Genomic DNA, 19,840 nt, shown 5'->3' on the forward strand with positions numbered 1-19,840 from the left:
CCAAGAAGAGGACAGAAGGTTAATTTAGAAATAAGGTACCACAGAATGAGGAAAAAAGTATTGGTGGGAATTTAAAAAGAAAAATATATTCAGTGGCCCTATTACCTCCTTATGCCACAAAGAGGATTCTCCAAATGAATCATGTAGGAATTGTACTCACTAGATGAGTTTTTGTATTTATGATGAAAATAATTCTAGCAAAAAAGTAGCATACTTGGATTGGGGCAATTATTTTTGTTTTGAGACAGGGTCTCTCTATATAGATCTGGCTGCACTGGAGCTTAATGTGTTGATTAGGCTGGCCTTAAGCTCACAGAGATCTTTCTGTCTTAGCCTCCATCCATCTATCCTTCCTTCCTTCCTTCTTTTCTTTCTTTCTTTCTTTTTTTTTTTTGTGAGATAGGGTCTCAATATGTAGCTCTGGATGTCCTGGAACTTACTATGTAGACTAGACTGTCCTCAAATTTACAGAGATCTGCATGCTTCTGCTTCCTGAGTGCTGGGATTAAAGGTTTGTGCCACTCTGCCCAGCTCCAGAATTTTAAAGTAAGAGACTCTAATTACATTGAGGAATTCAGGTTTATTTATGATAGGGTAATAATCAGATGATAGAAGAAATATTTGAAAGAAATTCCCAGAAGCTTTTACTTCATCTCACTATTCTACGGAGAGACATATATGGGGCTAAAACTAACGGATTATACTACACTGGAAGTGGATTGCACATCCCACAAAGGACTGTTTCAAGGCATGTAAAGGTGTGTTTATTCCCACATACTGTCAGTACCCCCATTCTTCTTTAAATAATGTGTTTATCAGGTAGAATCTGATAGTGGTAATTATATAGTAGAGTATTCTTCTTTGCATTTTGACGAGACTAATGTAGTTCTTAAGTGTTTTGTGGAGATCAGGGCTTTTCCCAAATCCATATGACAGGAAAATCTAATTAATTAAAGACTGGTGAGATGCTGTTCACCTCTGGTTTAGCCAGAAGACTGGTGGGCTTCTCACTTTCTAGTTCTCTGTTATATCATCTTTTTAAGCTAATAAATGTCTTTTTTAGTAAGTAATGTTATCTCATTGACTCTTTCCCAGTTACTTACACAGGTATTAATCATTGTGTTGTAATTATAATGGCTCAAATGTAGGAAAACATTCCCATCATCTCTTAATAAGGGTACCTAAATTGAATACTTCTTCAAAAATTTATACTACTGAGCTAGAGGAAAATTATTGATTTGAGATAAATTTCAAAGATGCTAATCATTGGATTACCTTAAACTTTATTATCTGTGACTTAATATCTATAATGTCTACATGGTTAGTATCTATCAGGGAATGGGATAATGTTGGTGTTTTGAGAGCTTTATATATTTTGTTTAAAATGGTTTTACATTTATTTATTTATTTATTTATTTAGATAGCATATGTGTGTGTGCATGCGTGGGCAAGTGGACATGCACTTATGCCATGGTAAATGTGTGGAGGACGGAGGATAACTTGTGGGACTTGGCTCCTTCCTTCTATTATACAGGTCCTGGGGATCAATCTCAGGTTGTCAGACTTGGTGGCAACTGTCTATACTTTGAGCAATCTTGTTATCCCATAATTAATTAATTAATTTTGAGAGAGGGTCACATGTAGATTGGCTGATTTCAAACTTATAGTGCTGAGTGGTCTAGAACTCCCAATCTTCTTAACTCCTGGGATTACCACTACCTCTGCTACCACATTTGTGCTCTTTTGAGGTCTTTAAGAAGCTATAGAGATGGCTCAGCAGTTAAGAGCACTGACTGCTCTTCCAGAGGTCCTGAATTCAATTCCCAACAACCACATGGTGGCTCACAACCATCTGTAATGAGATCTGATGCCCTCCTCGGGTGTGTCTGAAGACAGCTATAGTGTACTCAGGTACATAAAATAATAAAATAAATAAATCTAAATAAAAGGACACTATAAGAGGCTGGGGATATGGCTTAATGGACAAAACTCCTGTCTACTATGTGCAAGGCCTTGGGTTCAATCCCTAGTAACTTTAGTTGGATATGGTGCCTGATGTCCTAGCACTTGGGAGGTAGAGGCAGCATAATCTGGAATTTAAGGTCAATCTGTGCTTTGTAATGAGTTCAAGGTCAGCCTGGGACACATGTGACCTTGTTCTCTCCACCTCCCCAAAAGGCTTTAGTAAAAATAAAATACAGTGCTGAGTTTGAAGATAACGTGCAGCAAGTGCATTCAACGTAAGATCAACAAATAACATTATTTTGTCTCATGTGTGTATGTGTGGGTATGAGAAGAGTGTGTGGGCATGCACGTTATGGCACATGTGTGATGGTCTGATGACAACTTTTGGGAGCTAGTTCATTCTCTTGTGAGTTTCAGAGATTGAATTCTGGTCACCAGGTTTGTGTGGCTTCAAACTTACTGTGTAACTCAGGATAACCTTGACCTTCAGGTCCTGTGCCTCTACTTCCAACACTCCCCTTTGCTGAGTGGTGGGATTACAGATGTGCTCCAATATTCTACTTGTTTATTTATTTAGACAGTGTTTCTCTCTGTAGTCCAGGTTGATCTGGAGCTCATTATCTCAATATGTAGCCTAGGTTGCCTCGAACTCTTATTAGTCTTCTCACCTCTGTGTTTGGACTGCCCATGCCTAGCAAATCTGTATTTTTAAGGGTGGAAGGTTAGTTATAGCCTCAACATTCTGATTAGCACATATGTGTATGCTGGAAAAAATTGGAGAACTTTCTTAGTATGAGGAAATAAAAAAACACCCTTAAGTTTATTGCAGATAACGTTGCTTTGGGAGCATAAATGCTGGCAGGATAGTTATATTTTGTATTTCTTTAAGTTTAGTTGGCTTTTTAATGACCTTTACTTTTGTTCAGGTTCAGGCAGCCAGCTAGTAAGGAGAGCTGGGTTACTTTTTTTGTTTATTGTCAGATTATTAGGGATTTAACAATAAGTTTGTATTTCATGGTTTTATAGCTTAGTTTTAAGAAATGAAGAACTATATCAGAGTGGAGTTTGAGTGGGGCCGTTTTGTTCCTTGGGGAACATTTAGTAATCTGTAGACATTTTTGATTTTACAGCTGGGGGAAGCGGGAGGCCTGCAGCTGACATTTTGTGAGTAGCAGACAGAGCTGCTGCTAAACTTGTTGTGGCCCAAATGTCCAGAATGCTGAGGTTGTGAGAAACCCTGACAGTGAACAAAAGGATGAATCAATCTATGGGTATTGTGTGTGCGCTGGTGGCGCTTAAGGTTTTGTTTCAGGGTAGTTTTTTATTTCTGACTTTGGGATCCTGATGAGAATTTTCACTAAAATAATTGAGACAGTATAATTTTTGCCAAAGCCCTCATGGGAAACCTGGAGGTGGGTGGTGGTGGCTGCCATTACACCAGAGCAGATCTGTTAGGCTTCCTTTTTCTCTGTGCTTAGTGAGACCAGAAATATTAAATTACTCACCTAGGATTGCACACTGTAACCTAAAAGTATCCAATTTTTTTTTGTTGGTTGGAAATTTAGTAACTGTAATTTAGTAAAACAGTTGGGAATTCAGTTTGAAAACAATAGGAAAAATAGAACATAAACTTTTTCTTGTCATTCAAGTTAGTATTGTGCTCTTCTCTCTCTCTCTCTCTCTCTCTCTCTCTCTCTCTCTTACACACACACACACACACACACACACACACACATACACACACACACACACATACACACACACACACACACACACATACACACACACACACACATACACACACACACACACACACACACACACACACACTGGGACCATGGTAGGGGGGTGAGGGGATGGAGGATCCATCAGTATTGTCTTGACATCAACCTACAGGAATGTTTTTCCTGCATATATGTATATGCATTGCCTGTGTGCCTAGTGTCCAGGGGGGACAAAAGAAGGCATTGAATCTCCTGGAACCAGAGTTACAAATAGTTGTTAGCTGCTTTGTTGCTGGAAATTTAACATGGCTCCTCTGGAAGAGCAGCCAGTTCTCTTAACTGCTGAGCCACCTCCCCAGTTCTCATGTATAATGTATTTTGATCTTATCCACAAACTGCTGCTTTTCTTCTACTTCCTTCAGGACCCTTTCACCTGACCTCCCCCAACTTTATGTCTTTTTTTATTATTTTTAGTGGTAGTGCAGTTAGTGCTGACAATATGGTCATCAGCCTGGGCCATTCACTGGGGCATGGGCAACCTACTAGCAACCACATCTTCAAAGAAAAGTGACTTTCTTCTTGATTGCTGTCAACTGCCAGTGGCTCCCCACCTCATAGTGGGACCTCAGGAGATCTTCCCCAGTCTATGCAGGAATTAAAAAAAAAAAGATGTATTTGTTTATATATTTTAACGTGTGTATTTTGTCTACATGCCTGTCATGCGGTCAAAAGAGAGTGTCAGATCCTCTAGAACTGGAATTATAGAGGGTGATAAGCTGGCAGGCAGATGCTGGGAACCAAACCCAGGTCCTCTGTAAGAACAGTATGTTCCAGCTCCCAAGATGGAATTTTGACTGGCTAGATCTTCTGGTTTTGTATATAATCACTGCTGCTATGAAGTAGGCATGTGTGTTATAGTTGATGTATTGTTGATGTTGTATGTAGAAGACAGTATTTCTCAGCTCCCTTTCCATGTTCTCTTTCTTTCTCCTCACACTTCTTCCTTGTTCTCTGAGCCTTGGATGGGAGAAGCTGACATTTGAGAGCAGCACAAATTATGGGTATAAGCAACACCTGTAAGTTCTTCCCAACAGCCATATTTCTAGTCCCGTATATTTTGAAAATTAGCTTACAAACTATTGGGTTTCCATAGCCCTCTTAGTCTTGGCTAACCCGTATGCTACTCCTGCTTTCTCACATCTCCTACTCTCACTTCCACATACATTTTTAACCTGGGGTATTCCCTGTTCTCCATATCACTGGCTCCACTGCCCCCTCGGATTGTACATTTCATTTGGGTTGCAGGAGTGTAGGTTTTCACATAGCTTTTACACACACCCTACATTTAGGTAAGCCTTCCCCCATTCCCCCATGTCCTCAGTCCCTACTCTTCTTCATCTTTGAGCTTTCCCACTCCATATTTTCCCTCTATACTTCCGTTTTACCCATTTCACTGTCTCCTTTCCCTTAATGATAGGATGTATTCTTTTTTTTCTTTTTGGTTTGGTTTTTTTCATTAGTATGTATGAATGTATGTATGCATGTATGCATGCATGTATGTATGTATTTAATGTAGGGGTGCTCTAGCTGCACATACACCTACATGTCAGAAGAGGGCATCAGACCCCATTACAGATGGATGTGAGCCACTATGTTGTTGCTGGGGATTGAACTCAGGACCTCTGGAAGAGCAGTCAGAGTTCTTAAACTCTGAACCATCTGTCCAGCCTGATAGGCTGTATTCTGTTTTTTTAAATTGGAAATTCTCTGTATTTACATTTCAAATGTTAACTCCTTTCCCCCCACTCCCATACTCCCCTCCTCTTGCCTCTATGAAGGTGCTCCCTCTCCCAACCACCCTCTCCTACCTCAGTGCCTTGGACCAAAGACCTCCCCTCCCAGTGATGATAGGCTGTATTAATAGATGATTTCAGTGACTTAATTCCATGTTATTTTTCTTTCCAAACAGTGCTTAGTAAACAGGGTTTGCAATATATTTTGCTGAGTGAATAAATGTTATTTGTTTTGAAAGAAGTTTCTTTTGATCTAAACTGGTTAAAATCTGTCTGAGCTAGTATGACACATATCAGTGCTAAACCCTCTTGTTTTAGCTGAGCGTTGTAGCACACTAGTGACCTCTACTTAGAAAGTAGAGCCACAGAAATATTTAGTCTTTTGTATTAGCTATCATTTTCTCTCTTACTGTTACTTTAACATTATAAGTAACTCTTGTGGGTAGTGAGGTGGTTTTATGGCACTTTCTGTCCCAACCCAACAACCTGAGTTTGTTTCTGGAAAACCCATGTGTGTATTAATGAGGGTTTTCTGGAGTCACAGAATTTATGGAATGTCTCTCTATATTAAGGGAATTTACTGTAATGGCTTAGAGTCTGTAGCCCAACTCACCCAACAATGGGCAGCTGTGAATGGGAAGCCCAAGAATCTAGTAGTTGTTCAGTCCCGTGAGGCTGGGTGTCTCAGCTGATCTTCTGTAGAAGCTGCCATCCTGAGGAGGCTCCAACAGAGGTGCTGGCAGTAGCAAAAAAGTGCAAGCAGACAGACAAAAGTGTGTCTTCCTTCTTCCAGTGTCCTTATGGAAGTTTCCAGTAGAAGGTGTGACCCAGATTAAAGGTGTGTACATGCCCGGATTTGGAACTTGTTTTGTCTCAGGCTGAACTTGAACTCAGAGATTTGCTTGCTTCAGCCTCTTGGGATTAAGTTTCAGCACCACTTGTCGTGCGCCCCACTTCCCGCCGGCAGGAAAAGGTGTGCAACAACAGGATTCTTCTGCGAACAACCTTTATTGTACAATACTCTGAGCAGGGGACCCACGTGGAAGAAAAATGCACTGCTTATATATGCCCAGGAGACTCGTGTCGCTACCTGATTGGTGCGCCCTCCAGTAACTCATTAGCATGCCAACCTTATTTTAAAGCATTGTAGAGAAGACTCTTAACTAATGCCTATGATTTATGGACTGGAAGAAAATACCCATCCTTTCAGATGTCATCTGTTGAGATACCTTATACAGAGAGTTTTTCAAAAGTTATTTTCTTTTTATTCACTTTACATCCTAGTCACAGCTCCCCACCCCCAGTCCTGCCCTTACAAATCCCTTCCCCTACTACTCCATCTTTTCTCTTCAAGGGGAGGCCTTCCCTTGGGTCCCGCTCACTCTGGGTCATCTAATCCTAGCATGGGTAGGCAGATCCTCTCTTGCTGAGGCCCAACCAATCAGTCCAAGTAGGAGAAAGGGATCCAGTGGCAGGCAACAGAGTCAGAGACAGCCCTTGCTCCACTTGTTAGGGGCCCCACATGAAGACTAAGCTGCACACGCTACAGATATGTAGGGCCTAGGTTTAGCCCCTACCTACTCTTTGGTTGGTGGTTTACTCTCTGTAAGCCCACCTAAGCCCAGGGTCTTCTTGTGGTGTCCTTGACCTTCTCTCCAGCTCCCTCAATTTTATCGCCCACTCTTCCACAAGACTCCCTGAGCTCCGTCTGATGTTTGGCTGTGGGTCTCTGCATTTATTTCTGTCTCCTGCTAGATAAAGCTTCTCAGAAGACAGTTATGCTAGGTTCCTATCTACAAGCAGAGTATTACTAACGATGTCAGGGGTTGGCTCTCAACATGGGATGGATCTCATTGGTTGGCTGTTCCCTCAGACTTTGCTCCATCTTTATCCTTGTGTCGCTTGTAGGCAGGACAAATTTTGGTTGAAGGTTTTGTGGGTTGATGTCCCCCTCCCTCCACTGGAAGTCTTGTCTGGTAACAGGAGGTGGTCACTTAAGTTTCCATATCTCCTGCTGTTAGGATCTCAGCTAGGGTCACCCCTAGATACTTCTTATAGCCTCCTCCCATCCCAGGTCTCCAGATTGTCATCAGAGACGTTCACTGCTGATTTCCATGCTCACCCCCAGCCCTTTCCCCACCATCTCCCCACACCTGATTCCCACCCTTGTTTCCCTTCACCCCTCTCTAACCCAGTTCCCTCTCTTCATCCACCTATGATGAGTATTTTGTCTCCCCTTCAGAGGGAGGTTCAGCATCCTCCTCCCTTGGACCCTCCTTATTACCCAGGTTTTTTCTTTCGGTTGGGGGGGGTGGTGGTGGTGTCTGTGGATTATAGCATGGTCATCTATACTGAGGTGTCATTTTTCTTTCCCTTTCTCACTTCCTGGATTGGCTATTCAGGATGGCTCTAATTCATTAGTCCCAAAGTATAGCTACCTAGTTCTATGAAAAATAGTTTACAGTTGGGTTGGAGAGATGGCTCACTGGTTAAGAGCACTGGCTGCTCTTCCAGAAGATCTAGGTTCAGTTTTCTTGGCAACTCACAACTGTCTCTAACTCTAGTTTGAGGGGATCTGACACCCTCACACAGACAGATATACATGCAGGCAAAACACCAATGCACAAAAAAATAAAATAAACAGATCCAAAAAAGAAAAGGACAAGAGCACAGTAAGTAAGGAGGATAGTAAAGTCAAGGTAAAAAGCAGATGATCAGCACTGTGTTCTCTCAAACTTGGCTGTGTGTTCTGTGAAAGGTATCAGTGACAGACACGCTTTAGCCTCTAGCAGTTCGAGAACTTTGTATTATTTTGAACTGTAGCTACAAACAGTGGGATATGAGAGATGGTAAAATGGCAGTTGGCCAAAGAATAGGGACAGCATGACACACAGGGCCCTTAGCTGCAGAATATATAGACCTGTGCTCTGATTGTCATCAGGTGTGCTGCTGAGGATGCTAGAACTCTTCTAACACAGAGCAACTAGACCTGGAAAAATCCACCTTAGAGCATCTAACCCTGGAACGGCCAGCCTTGCAACACTATTCCTGGACTGGTTACTTTATACCCAAGCCTGGAACAATCAGGCCTTGAAATCCCATCTCAGAATTGGAGAGTAAGTTTCTGCAGGCATTGGGCTGAATCTTTTTGAAAGTTGTTTCTAAAATTATATTCACATAAACTTTTTTTTTTTAAGTGGGAGAAAGGAGTAGAATCACTGTCCCTGGGAGGGTGTAGCTTAAAAGAGCAGGAGGGATTCAGGATCTGACTTCAATTTATTTTACCTTTACAGTAGTTCACAGTAAACCTGTTACCAAGGTGTCTCAGTGTGAATAATGGAGGAAAAAAGTTGAGAGCTCCCGATCCACAGGATAAATAACCCAAAAATTTCCAAAATCCAGCTCCCATTAGACCTGTCCCGAGTATCCACTTTCATCCTATTCCTCTCTGTCTTAGTTAGGGCTTCTACTGCTGTGAACAGACACCATAACCAAAGCAACTCTTATAAAGGCAAACATTTAATTGGGATGGCTTACAGTTTCAGAGGTTCAGTCCATTATCATCATGGCAGCCTGCAGGCAGACATGGTGCTAGAGAAGCCTTTAATCCAAAGGCAGCCAAAAGGAGACAGGCAGCCAGGAGGAGTTTGTCTCTCATCCTGAGTGGAACTTGAGCACTAGGAGCCCTCAAAGACCACCTGTACACTGACACACTTCCTCTAACAAGGCTGTACCTCCTCTAGTAATGCCACACCTCCCAGTAATAGCATATTCAAACCAATACATTCTCTAACCTACAAACCTGCTATTTTCTTTCATTTTTTTTTTGGGAGGGGGGCAGGATCTCACTATGTAGCTTTATCTGGAACTTGCTATGTAGACATATAGACTAGGCTGGGTTTAAAATCACAGAGATTCCTGCTGCTACTGCCTTCCTGGGGCTGGGATTAAAGGCATGGGTCATCATGCTTGACTTCCAAGTGCTTTTTTTAAATCAGTACAGTCTTATATACATAATTTTCTTCTTCATGAAATAGATTAATATCTTAGAACTCTGTTTTAGAAATATCTTTCCTGGATCCCCAAGACAAAGTCTAATATTTGTTCCTTTGTCCAGTGTTTGTTAAGGCATGGATTTTACACAATATTGCTGTTTCTTGATTTGATTAATTAATAAATTAATTTTGATGAGAAAAATTGCTTCATTACTTTTAAGAAAACGTTTGGATATTTGAGTTGCTTTTTTTTTTTTTAAAGATACTTACAGCTATATCTATAGCAGATCAACCAAGCTTAGTGTTCAGAAAGTAGATGGAACAAGGAACTAGTTGAAAATGCCTTTCTCAGGTATATTTGAATAGACATAACTTGGAAAAACTATGAGCAGTCTCAAAGGTGTATTCTTTCTTAGCCCCAAACTTTGATATTTTTTCAAAGAAAAGTTTATTACTGAAGGATATAGAAAGTAATTAGTGGTGATGTTTTGGTTATTTAAATTCCTTTAAGAAGCATTGTATTTATTATTATTGTATTGGGGGCACACATGTAGAAGTGGAGCTCCTTTGTGGACTAGGTTCCCCTTCACGTTCATGTGGGTTTCTGGAATGAAATTGAGGATTGCCTAACTTGTGTGCTATGGTGGTTTGAATGAGAATGCCCTCATAAAGTCATGTGTTTGAATACTTGGTCTCCAGTTGGTGCTGTTTGGGAGAATTAGGAGATGTGGCTTTGCTGGAGGAAGTAAGTCACTGCTGTCCAGCTTTGAAGTTTCAAAAGACTTGGCCTTTTTGAGTTAGTTTTTCTGCCTCCTGTTTGAGGATCACTGTGTGGGCGCTCAGCTTTACCTGCTGCCATGCCTCTGCTCTGCCATCCTGGACTCTAACCCTTTGAAACCACCAGCCCAATGAAATGCTTTCTTCCATAAGTTGCCGTGGTAATGGTGTTTGGTCACAGCAGTAGAAAACTAACACATATGGCAAGTGCCTTTACCTGCAGAGCCATCACACCTTCCTTAGTTATTTACATTCTCATTCTTTAAAGAGCTGAGAATATTATGTTTTTCATGGAACCACTGTTACCCAGAAAATATATTAAGAAATCTATTTTGTTGAGACTCATGTCTTTAATCTGAACATTTGAAAGACTGAAGACTGAGGAGCTCTCAGCAGATGTGAGCTCTCAGGACCAAAACTCAAGCAGGGCAGGAACCTAGAGGCAGGAGGCCATGGAGGGATGCTGCTTACTGGATTGTTCCCCATGGCTTGCTCAGCCTGCTTTCTTACAGAACCCAGGACCACCAGTTTAGGGGTGGCACCACCTATAATGGGCTGGGCCTTCCCCTATCAATCACTAATCAAGAAAATGCCCCATAGGCTTGCCCACAGCCCAATTCCATAGAGGCATTTTTTAGTTGATACTTCTCTCTAATGACTCTAGTTTGTGTCAAGTTGACATAAAACTAACCAGGACATCAAGTATCTAGATTTTGCCATCATTCCTCCAAAACAAATAAAAAACATTAAAAAAAGAGAAAGAAATGCAAACCATCCCAATTAAAAACAAAACAAACAACCAAAGAAACAAATCTGTAGCACTCCCTCTTACTCTCTCAATGAGAACCACTTAGGTAGTTATGAAACCATTCTGTAAATATCTTGTAAAATTCTTTATTTCCAGAGTATATTAAAAAAACCCTGGAAATTAGCAAGTATATACATTTTTCTTTTTTCATCTCATTTTGTTTTGTTTTTCAAGATAGTTTCTCTGTGTAGCTCTGGTTTTCATGGACTTTACTCCGGAAACCAGGCTGGCTTTTGCCCCCTGAATGCTAGGATTAAAGGTGTGCACCACCATTGCCTGGCAAGTACATACAGTTCAAAACCAGCTTTAATTCTTTTTCCAGTGGGGCTGGAGAGATGGCTCAATGGTTAATAGCACTTGTTGCTCTTGCAGGGGCCTGGGTTCAGTGTCCAGCACCTATGTGCTTTATAGCTACCAGCAACTCCAGTTCCAGGGGATTCACTGTCTTCTTTGGACCTCCATGGGCATTCAACACACACGTGGTACACAGACACATGTGCAAACAAAACACCCATAAACATAAATAAATGCACCTAAAACTGTTTAAAGTTTTTATTACATTTTTGTTTATTTAGTGTGTGTGTAGGTATGTGCACAGTGAAATGGCACAAGTATAGAGGTCAGAGGACAATTTGCAGGAAGTCTGTTCTCTTCTGCTGTGTGGGTCCTGGGGATCAAACTCAGATCATCAGGCTTGGCAGCAAAGTTCCTCTACCTTCTGAGTTATCTAGCTAGCTGATCTTCAGCTGCTGTGCTTCAAGATATTCTAAAGCCACATGCTTAGGTTCCTGATGAAATGAAAAACTTCTATTTACTTATTCTTTTCTTTTATAGGAATATATATGTCCCAGATGTGAATCAGGCTTTATTGAGGAAGTGACAGATGATTCCAGGTATTGTATAAGCTTATGGATAAACCAAACTTTCTAGTATTGAAACTGTTTTCTCTTAGTGTTGACTGAGTGGAATGGAAGGAATTTGTTTTGTAGCTTACCCTCTTCTGGGAGTAGAGTACACACACACACACACACACACACACACACACGGAGAAGAGGAGATGGAAAGGAAAGAAAATTTAGCATTTGATGCGATGATATTTTATCCACTGCTCCTGATTGCATCAACACCTAGAAAACCTCTGTAGCCATTCAAAGAAAACTTACGAAGTTTTCATTTGCTTCTTTGGATTATTAATTAATTCTTAGTACTACGTGTTGCCAGAAGTTAAACTGCTGATGGACATATTTGGTGGGCTGTGGAATGACTTCTGATAAGGACACGGACAAGGCAAACAGTATATTCTAGCCAGGGAAACTGAGTTGTTGCTCTCTCTAAGCCACAGGTCCTATGTTCAGATGAAGATCAATGTTGTCAGACTGCTATCTTGCTGTTGTAATATTAATATTTGGGTTTGTTTTTTGGGCTTTGGTAAAGGTATAATATTGATAAAAAGAGGAAATATTTTCTCTAAGTGATAACATGCTTCTTTTTTGTGTGAATAAAACTGTAATAACTTAATTTTAGCATTTGACAAAAATATAAACTGCTTAAGATGAATCTTGGGAGTGACTTTGGAGCTTTATGGTAGTTTATAATTCCCTTACATTGCTGTTGGCAGAATCTAAAGTTGAAGGTCTCTTCACCAGCAGGAAAAACTACACATTTTAAAGTATGTACTGTTAGTTTTACTGTACTAATTGTTGGTGATACTATGTGTAAATGAGTTGGAGCTTCTGGGGCAGTGTGTGGCATGGGATCTAGTTTGGTACAAACACTTGAGTGTTGGTGTAACAGTTTTGAATTTAAATAACAATGCCTGTAAGATGAGTGTGGCAGCTAAGTTAGAGTGTAGATGGCATGCTGACTTGGGGTTTTGTTGTGTTATTGTAATTGTCTAAATACTTAAGCACTTATGCTCTGCATGTCTTGAATAAAGATTATACTGGGTATAGGGGAGTGACTAATGAATGTTCTCCTAATTTTTAAATAGGAATTCTGACTTCTTTAGACATAGAGAACTCTTACACAAGTGCAGTTATGCCTGGCTATAATAACTAGCTAGAATCTGGATACTTTTTGGCAGGTTACTATGAACTCTGTGGATTCTGCCTATGTAAGTCAAAGATTGTCCTGTATAGATGCTATTGGTGGCAACTATTAAAAAATAAATATTGTGAATTTTGAATGAAGTCAGTGGGGTTTTTATTGTTGTTTTCATTTTTTGAGGCCTCTCCTACATATGTATGTGTATATATATATATATATAGACCTGAATGTCCTGAAACATACTCACTCTATGGACCAGTCTGGCCTTAAACCCAAAGAGATTTGCTTGCCTCTGCCTCTGGAGCATTGGAACTGAAGTTGTGGGCCACCACTGCCTGGTGAAGTCTGTGTTTTTAAAGAGGGAAGAAATCTTTTTCTTAGACTCAGAATCTTACAAGCAATTAGTTATTATTCCCTTTTATAAAATTTGTAAGTATTTGCTGACTTTAATACTTAGTAATTGTAGTGATTAATAGGGAAAAGTAAAAGGTTATTGAAGCTGATATTGCCAGCCAGACTAGTTACTCAGAAATGGAAGCAGGATGAATATAGGACTATGAGTCTTGCCTGGGCTGTAAAGTTCTCAGGTCAGCCTGAGCACATAGACCTGGTCTCTAAAGAAAAAGTAAAAATAGGAAATGTAGCTCAGTGGTAGGCACATTTGCCTATTCTGTGTGAGGCCCTAGGCTCAACCCCAGTTCCAGAAAAGTAAATCAATATAAAGAAGTCTTTGTCCTGTTTTACATGTACTCTTTGCTCATTGTAGCTAGTAAGACCTTAATGCAGAGTATCAAACCTTAAAAAAAAGAAAAAAAAAAAAAAGCTAAAGAAGTCTTTGCATGTAAATATAAGATAGTGGGCCTCATCTGCTTCCACACATGCTAGAGGACATCTTGTACATTTTCTCAATTTTTGTAAAATTTATTAGAATATTGTTGCTTTTATTATGTCTTCTCTATGCTTAGTTCTTTTACTCTTAAGGTGCAGAAGAACTAGTTTGGGCTATGTAGTAAGTTCAGGGCCAGTTTGAACTACCACCACCACCACTACTACCAACCAACCACACAACCTAGGAAAGAGGATCCTGAGAAACCTGTTAGGTTTGGGCAATAAAATGTCCATACAGCTATGCATTATGCAATCTAGTGTTTATTTATTTAGTATAGGTGTTACAGGTACCTTGTTGCATAGTTAAAATAGTTTTTTAAAAGTATTTTTAACTTCTTATGTAAACACAAGTTTCAAATGGTTTCTCATCAGAGTAAAGCTTGAGACAAGTGCAGAAAGAACAATATTTGCTTTGGTTTTAGACTAACTAGGGTGTGTTTGTTTCCCCAGTAAGCTCAGTGCAGTGATTGGAATACTATTATAATCCTGAAGATGAAAGTAGTTTTTAGTAATTCAAAGGTTTATGATTAGGATGTTTGTTGCTGCAAGAGCTTTCTAGCAGGTTTTTGTGACTCAGTTCTTTCTCTCTTTTAAAGTGTTAGCCAGTTTCTTCTCTGCAAATTTCATATGGGTAGTGGGATTTAATTTCTTCCTGTTCTTTTGGGTTCTTGAAAAGGTATTTTATTAACTAGACATGTGCTCTTACTTCAGCAACTTCTTTGGTGGAGGTACAGGTATAGGATATGTCATCACAAGGTTTGCAAAGGTGAGAAATGCATTTATTATATAACATCTAACAAAAATAAATGTATATATGTGAGGTATTAATTATAAAATATAGTTTTTGGCCTTGTAATTTATATTTATGAAATGAACAAAGGGCTGAAATGGTGGAGGCAAATCTTAGCTATTAATAATAAGTAGAACCTAGAACCAGAGTTGCTGCAGAGGGATGTGGAGGAGTCAAGTCCAGTTGTTGAGTTCAGAAGCAATTCATGGATGAGGTAGCTCTGAAGGCTAGGTAGAATAATCTAAGAATGGGATAACCTATTCAAAGGAGAAATGCTTACTGAATTCTTTCCAATCCAGGCCCTTTATATTATACACTTAGTAATTTCAGAAGATACTGACTTTGATTGTCTTGATCATCTATCTGGTTAAATGGTTTGATGCTGAAATATCTTTGTGTTCTTAGACTCTTTGAGGATACATATTTACTTTTCTTTCTTTGCTGGGCTAACTGAATTGTGTTACTGGCTGTGAGCTCTTTCTGTGCAATGACCCTTCTCCCTACATTTCCATTTGATATAGCTTTAACTCATTTGAAAACCACTTGATTTTGTTGTTTGGTATGCTAATTTTCTTTTTGCCAATCTTGCTGTTTTATTTAAGATACTCTTACAGAGTGGTGTCTTTGGCAGGTGTCCTGCTGGGGTGAGCTGATTTTCCCTATTGAGCTTTGTTCTCATTTGGCTCTATATTTAGCTTCTGGGAAGGGAGGGGAGCTCATTCCTGGGAATAGAGTCACCACCATTACTTTTCTCTTTAGTTTTTTAGGTGGTGGTGGAAGCCGGACAGACAATAGCACAGCGACACATTTTGCAGAGGTAAGTCTTTCTTTGATTTTTAGAGATTGCTTAGGGTGTGGCTGGGGGTAAAGTGACAGATAACCAACCATCTAGTGCAGCATCATTGGGGTGGATGTGTAAGAAGAATGCAGTCAAGGGTACCCTGGAAAGACCTGTCTTCTTCGTAGCTAAGGGTTTGGCATGTTTCTGCTAAGGGAAATGTCATAGTCTGTACACTATCCTGCTGCAAACCTGTTTGTGCTTTCTTTTTCTGCTGCAGCTTTCTGTATGTGAATTAAAGTGTGTGATGTTCGCACAGCATCAGTGCTGTAGCTTCTGCTGCAGTGGCAGCGCTGATGACTTATTACCCAAATTGCAATAAAGCAGTTTTAAAATAATATAATACTAGTTTCTAGAATTTACCTTTGTTAACATGGTAGTTTCCTGTGAAGTAAGTATATAGCCTCTCAGGTCCTAAGATGAGACCCTTAATTAACTTTGTATAATGTGGTATCCATATATTGAATATGGCCCTCCCTCACCCCTTTGTCCCTGAGACAGGTGTCACTGTATGGTCCTGGCAGGCTTCATAGTCACTATATAACATTGGTTGACCTTGAACCTATAATTCCTCCTGCCTCAGCATCCCAGAATTCATAGGCATATGGCACCAGCCCAGTTAGAAAATCAAAACTCTGAATTATTTTTTGGAAATAGAGCACTAGGGCATTAGTCTGTGTCCTTTAATACCATTTATTTTTCTATTCAAATTACTTTGGCTTTTCATTGCCCTCTATTTGGCTTGTGTAACTGTTTGAACCTCTTGTTTCTTTAGTGAAGGGGTTCCATAAAGATTCACTATATTGCCTTGGCTTATCTTAAACTCATGAACTCAGCTGATCTTCCTGCCTCAGGCTCTGGAGAAGTTGGGACTACAAACATGTACTGCCATACCTCCTTCTTAAACTGCTCTAAGTACACAACTTTGTGGCGTTTGTACTCCATGCTTGTCATTTAGAGACTGTCTTTCAGATGGAAAAACCCAGCTCACTAGACAGTAGACACTTCTATTTTCTTCTTTTACTTATGTGTTTCTCTGTTGCCACACAGCTTTTAGGTGCCAAAAACTGATACATGACCAAAACAGTTTTTAATATTAAATCCCATAATCAGAATTTCCTTTTATTTTAGAATCATAGTTAACAAGCCCATAAATCACTGAACTTTTATTTTTTTTTGAAAATGATCTTAAGATCTAAATGTGTCTCCCTTCCTTGTTGATGTTATAGTCAAGAACTGTTTATGGCTATGGTAATTGCTAACATCTATTTCTAAGATTTTTAGTCAGTTCTTAAATGCTTTAGGATGAATTGATGTAAGCATGATTCCAGACAGATCATGTTTTTAACGCTCAGTTGTGTTTTCTCGTTGATAGATTGAGAATCTTTTAAAGTCTGTATACTCTGTGTGAGGCCCGGCAGCCTTCTTGATGTATCATTTTCTAGGATGTGCTATTTCTGGGAGCACAGTCTGTTCTTGATTGTGCATGTGTGGAAGAAACTTCACTTGATGTTCTTTAAGCACTGGTTCTCTTTTAGATATGGAACTAGATGGATTGGTCAGTTTTGTATGTGTGATTCACGAGGAGGAAATGCATTGAGTAAGAAAAAAAACAAGTATTGTGGTCAGCATTCTAACTTTAGAAGGATTATATCTGACACTATGGTGTGGGCCACTCACTCTTCAGGTATTAATTTTGCAGAAGTCATGGTTATGAGTTCATGTTCCTTAGGCTTTGTAGTGACAGGCTTTGTAGTAAGGTGTAACCATGCCCAACTTTCCTTCAATAGAGTTTTCTTGTCACCATGCCTCAATACTTAATATTCTCTCTCTCTCTCTCTCCCTCTCTCCCTCTCTCTCCCTCTCCCTCCCTTTTCCTCTCCTTCTTCTTCTCCCTTCCCCTCTCCTTTCTTCCTCCTTTCTCAAGACAATGTTTCCTTACATAGCTCTGGCTGTCCTGAAACTTACTATGTAGTCCAGGCCGGACTTCATCTCCCAGAGGTCCACCTGCCTCTGTCTACTGAGTGCTAGGGTTAACTTTTTTCTTTTAAAATGATGCTTTGCATTTTTAAATTAAATTTTATTTTTTAATTTTTTATTGGTTATTTTGTTTATCTACATTTAAAATGTAATCTCCCTTCCTGTTTCCCCCTCGAACCGCCCCCCATTCTATCCCCCTACCCCCTGCCTCCATGAGGGTGCTCCCTCACCCACCCACTCTCACCCCACCACCCTAGCATTCCCCTATGCTGGGGCATCATGCCTTCACAGGACCAAGGATCTTCCCTCCCATTGATGCCAGACAAGGCCATCCTCTGCTACATATGCAGCTGGAGCCATGGGTCCCTCCATGTGTACTCTTTGGTTGGTGGTTTAGTCCCTGGGAGCTCTTGGTGGGTCTTGCATCTTATAATTGGAAAAAAATGTCTTTATAATAATATTATTGAAATTCCCAAGGATTTTGAAGAATTAGATGAGAACATTCTATATATATTGCTTCTAATACAAGTAAGGGCAGGAAGCAAATGTCTGGTAGTTGGGGAGAGTAAGTTTAAACACATACAGTGGGTAGGAAGACACAGATACAGGAGTGTACCAAATGTCCTGTGGGGGCACAGTGGAAGGAAGATCATTTAGTTCAGAATGATCATGTATAGTGACAGTACAGATTCTAGAACTAAGGTACTTGAGTCCATACCCTAGGTATACAACCTAACTATAACTCCAACAAAATTTCTTACAATATTCTCATGCTTTTTCCTTGAGAGAATGTGGGGAAAATGGAAACATATACTTCATAGGATGTTAACAATACACGCTTGGTATGTAGACCCCAATCTGACGTCTTAAGGAAGGGCTGATTGATTAGGAGTGCATTTCATGGAGAAGGGATTTAGATTAAAAAAAACAGCTGTCTCAAACTAGTATTCTTAAGCTATATGTTTTATATCCATGTCCCTGGAGACAAAAATGGCTTAGACTTGATCACCAACACTTACTTTCCATGTTCTAATTGGTTATTTTACCACAGGCTTATGTTTGATTTTTCTGTTTTTCTTTTTCTTTTTATTGGCTATTATTTTATTCATTTACATTTCAAATGTTGTCTCCCTTCCTGGTTTTTTTCTTGCGCAAACCCACTATCCCATCCCCCTTCCCCCATGCTGAGGGTGCTCCCCCACCTACCCACCCACTCCTGCCTCACCACCCTAGCATTCCCCTATGCTGGGGCATCAAGCCTACACAGGACCAAGGGCCTCTCCTTCCACTGATGCCAGATAAGGCCATTCTCTGCTACATATGCAGCTAGAGCCGTGGTTCCCTCCATGTGTACTCTTTGGTTGGTGGTTTAACTCATGGGAGCTCTGGGGGGTCTGATTGGTTGGCGTTTTTTTTCCCCCTATGGGGCTCCAAACCCCTTCAGCTCCTTAAGTCCTTCCCTAACTCCTCCATTGGGGTCCCAGGCTCAGTTCAATAGTTGGCTGCAGGCATCCTCATCAGTATTGGTTTGACTCTGGCAGAACCTCTCAGGGGACAGCTATACCAGGATTCTGTCAGCAAGTGCTTCTTAGCATCAGCAATAGTTTCTGGGTTTGGTGTCTGCAGATGAGATGGATCCCCAGGTGGGGCAGTCTCTGGATGGCCTTTCTTTCAGTTTTTGCTCCACTCGTTGTCTCTGCATTTCCTTTAGATAGGAACATTTCTGAATTAATATTTTTGAGATGGGTAGGTGTCCCCATTCCTCAACCAGGGACCATTCCTAACCACTGGATATGGTCTCCAGAAGTTCTCTCTCCTCTCTTTTGGATATTTCTGCTGATGTCATCCCTGTTGGGGCCTGGACACCTCTTTCGTCTGTGTTTTTCTTTAGTGAGTTGCTAAGATTGTAAAGAAACTATTTCTGTAATTAGCTGAATTTTAATTTTTCTTTATTTTTATTTCATGTGCATTAGTGTTTTGCCTGTTAATTTTGTCTGAGTGAGGATGTTGGATACACTGGAATAGGAATTACTGACAGGTGTGAGCAGCCATGTGGGTGCTGGGAGGTGAACCTGGGTGCTCTTGAAAAACAGTCTGTGCTCTTAACCACTGAGCAATTTCTAGCCCTCCCTAAATGGAGATATTAGAAAAAGCTTAGTCCAAGAAAATTTCCAAAATACTTAATATTTATTTATTCTTCAAGTGAGGATGGAGTGAGGCAGGTAGTTGAGAAAGA

At 40.2% G+C, this 19,840-nt stretch overlaps 1 protein-coding gene across 3 annotated transcripts in view; it reads left to right on the forward strand.

The window, feature by feature from the left end:
- Positions 1-19,840, forward strand: part of RNF115 (ring finger protein 115) — a 55,756-nt gene that overhangs the window by 4,423 nt on the left and 31,493 nt on the right. Inside the window, exons 1-3 of one of the 3 annotated variants that reach the window (XM_080915722.1) lie at positions 14,725-14,762; positions 15,389-15,430; positions 15,546-15,603. In XM_080915722.1, coding sequence (XP_080771848.1) covers positions 14,740-14,762; positions 15,389-15,430; positions 15,546-15,603 — 123 coding nt within the window. In that variant the 5' untranslated portion in view covers positions 14,725-14,739. Of the gene's footprint in view, positions 1-11,896; positions 11,956-14,724; positions 14,763-15,388; positions 15,431-15,545; positions 15,604-19,840 lie in introns of those variants that run through there. The other 2 variants (XM_080915721.1, XM_080915723.1) reach the window with 2 other exon arrangements.

The sequence above is a fragment of the Micromys minutus genome, assembly GCF_963924665.1.
Source record: "Micromys minutus genome assembly, chromosome: 4".
NCBI classification, from domain to species: domain Eukaryota; kingdom Metazoa; phylum Chordata; class Mammalia; order Rodentia; family Muridae; genus Micromys; species Micromys minutus.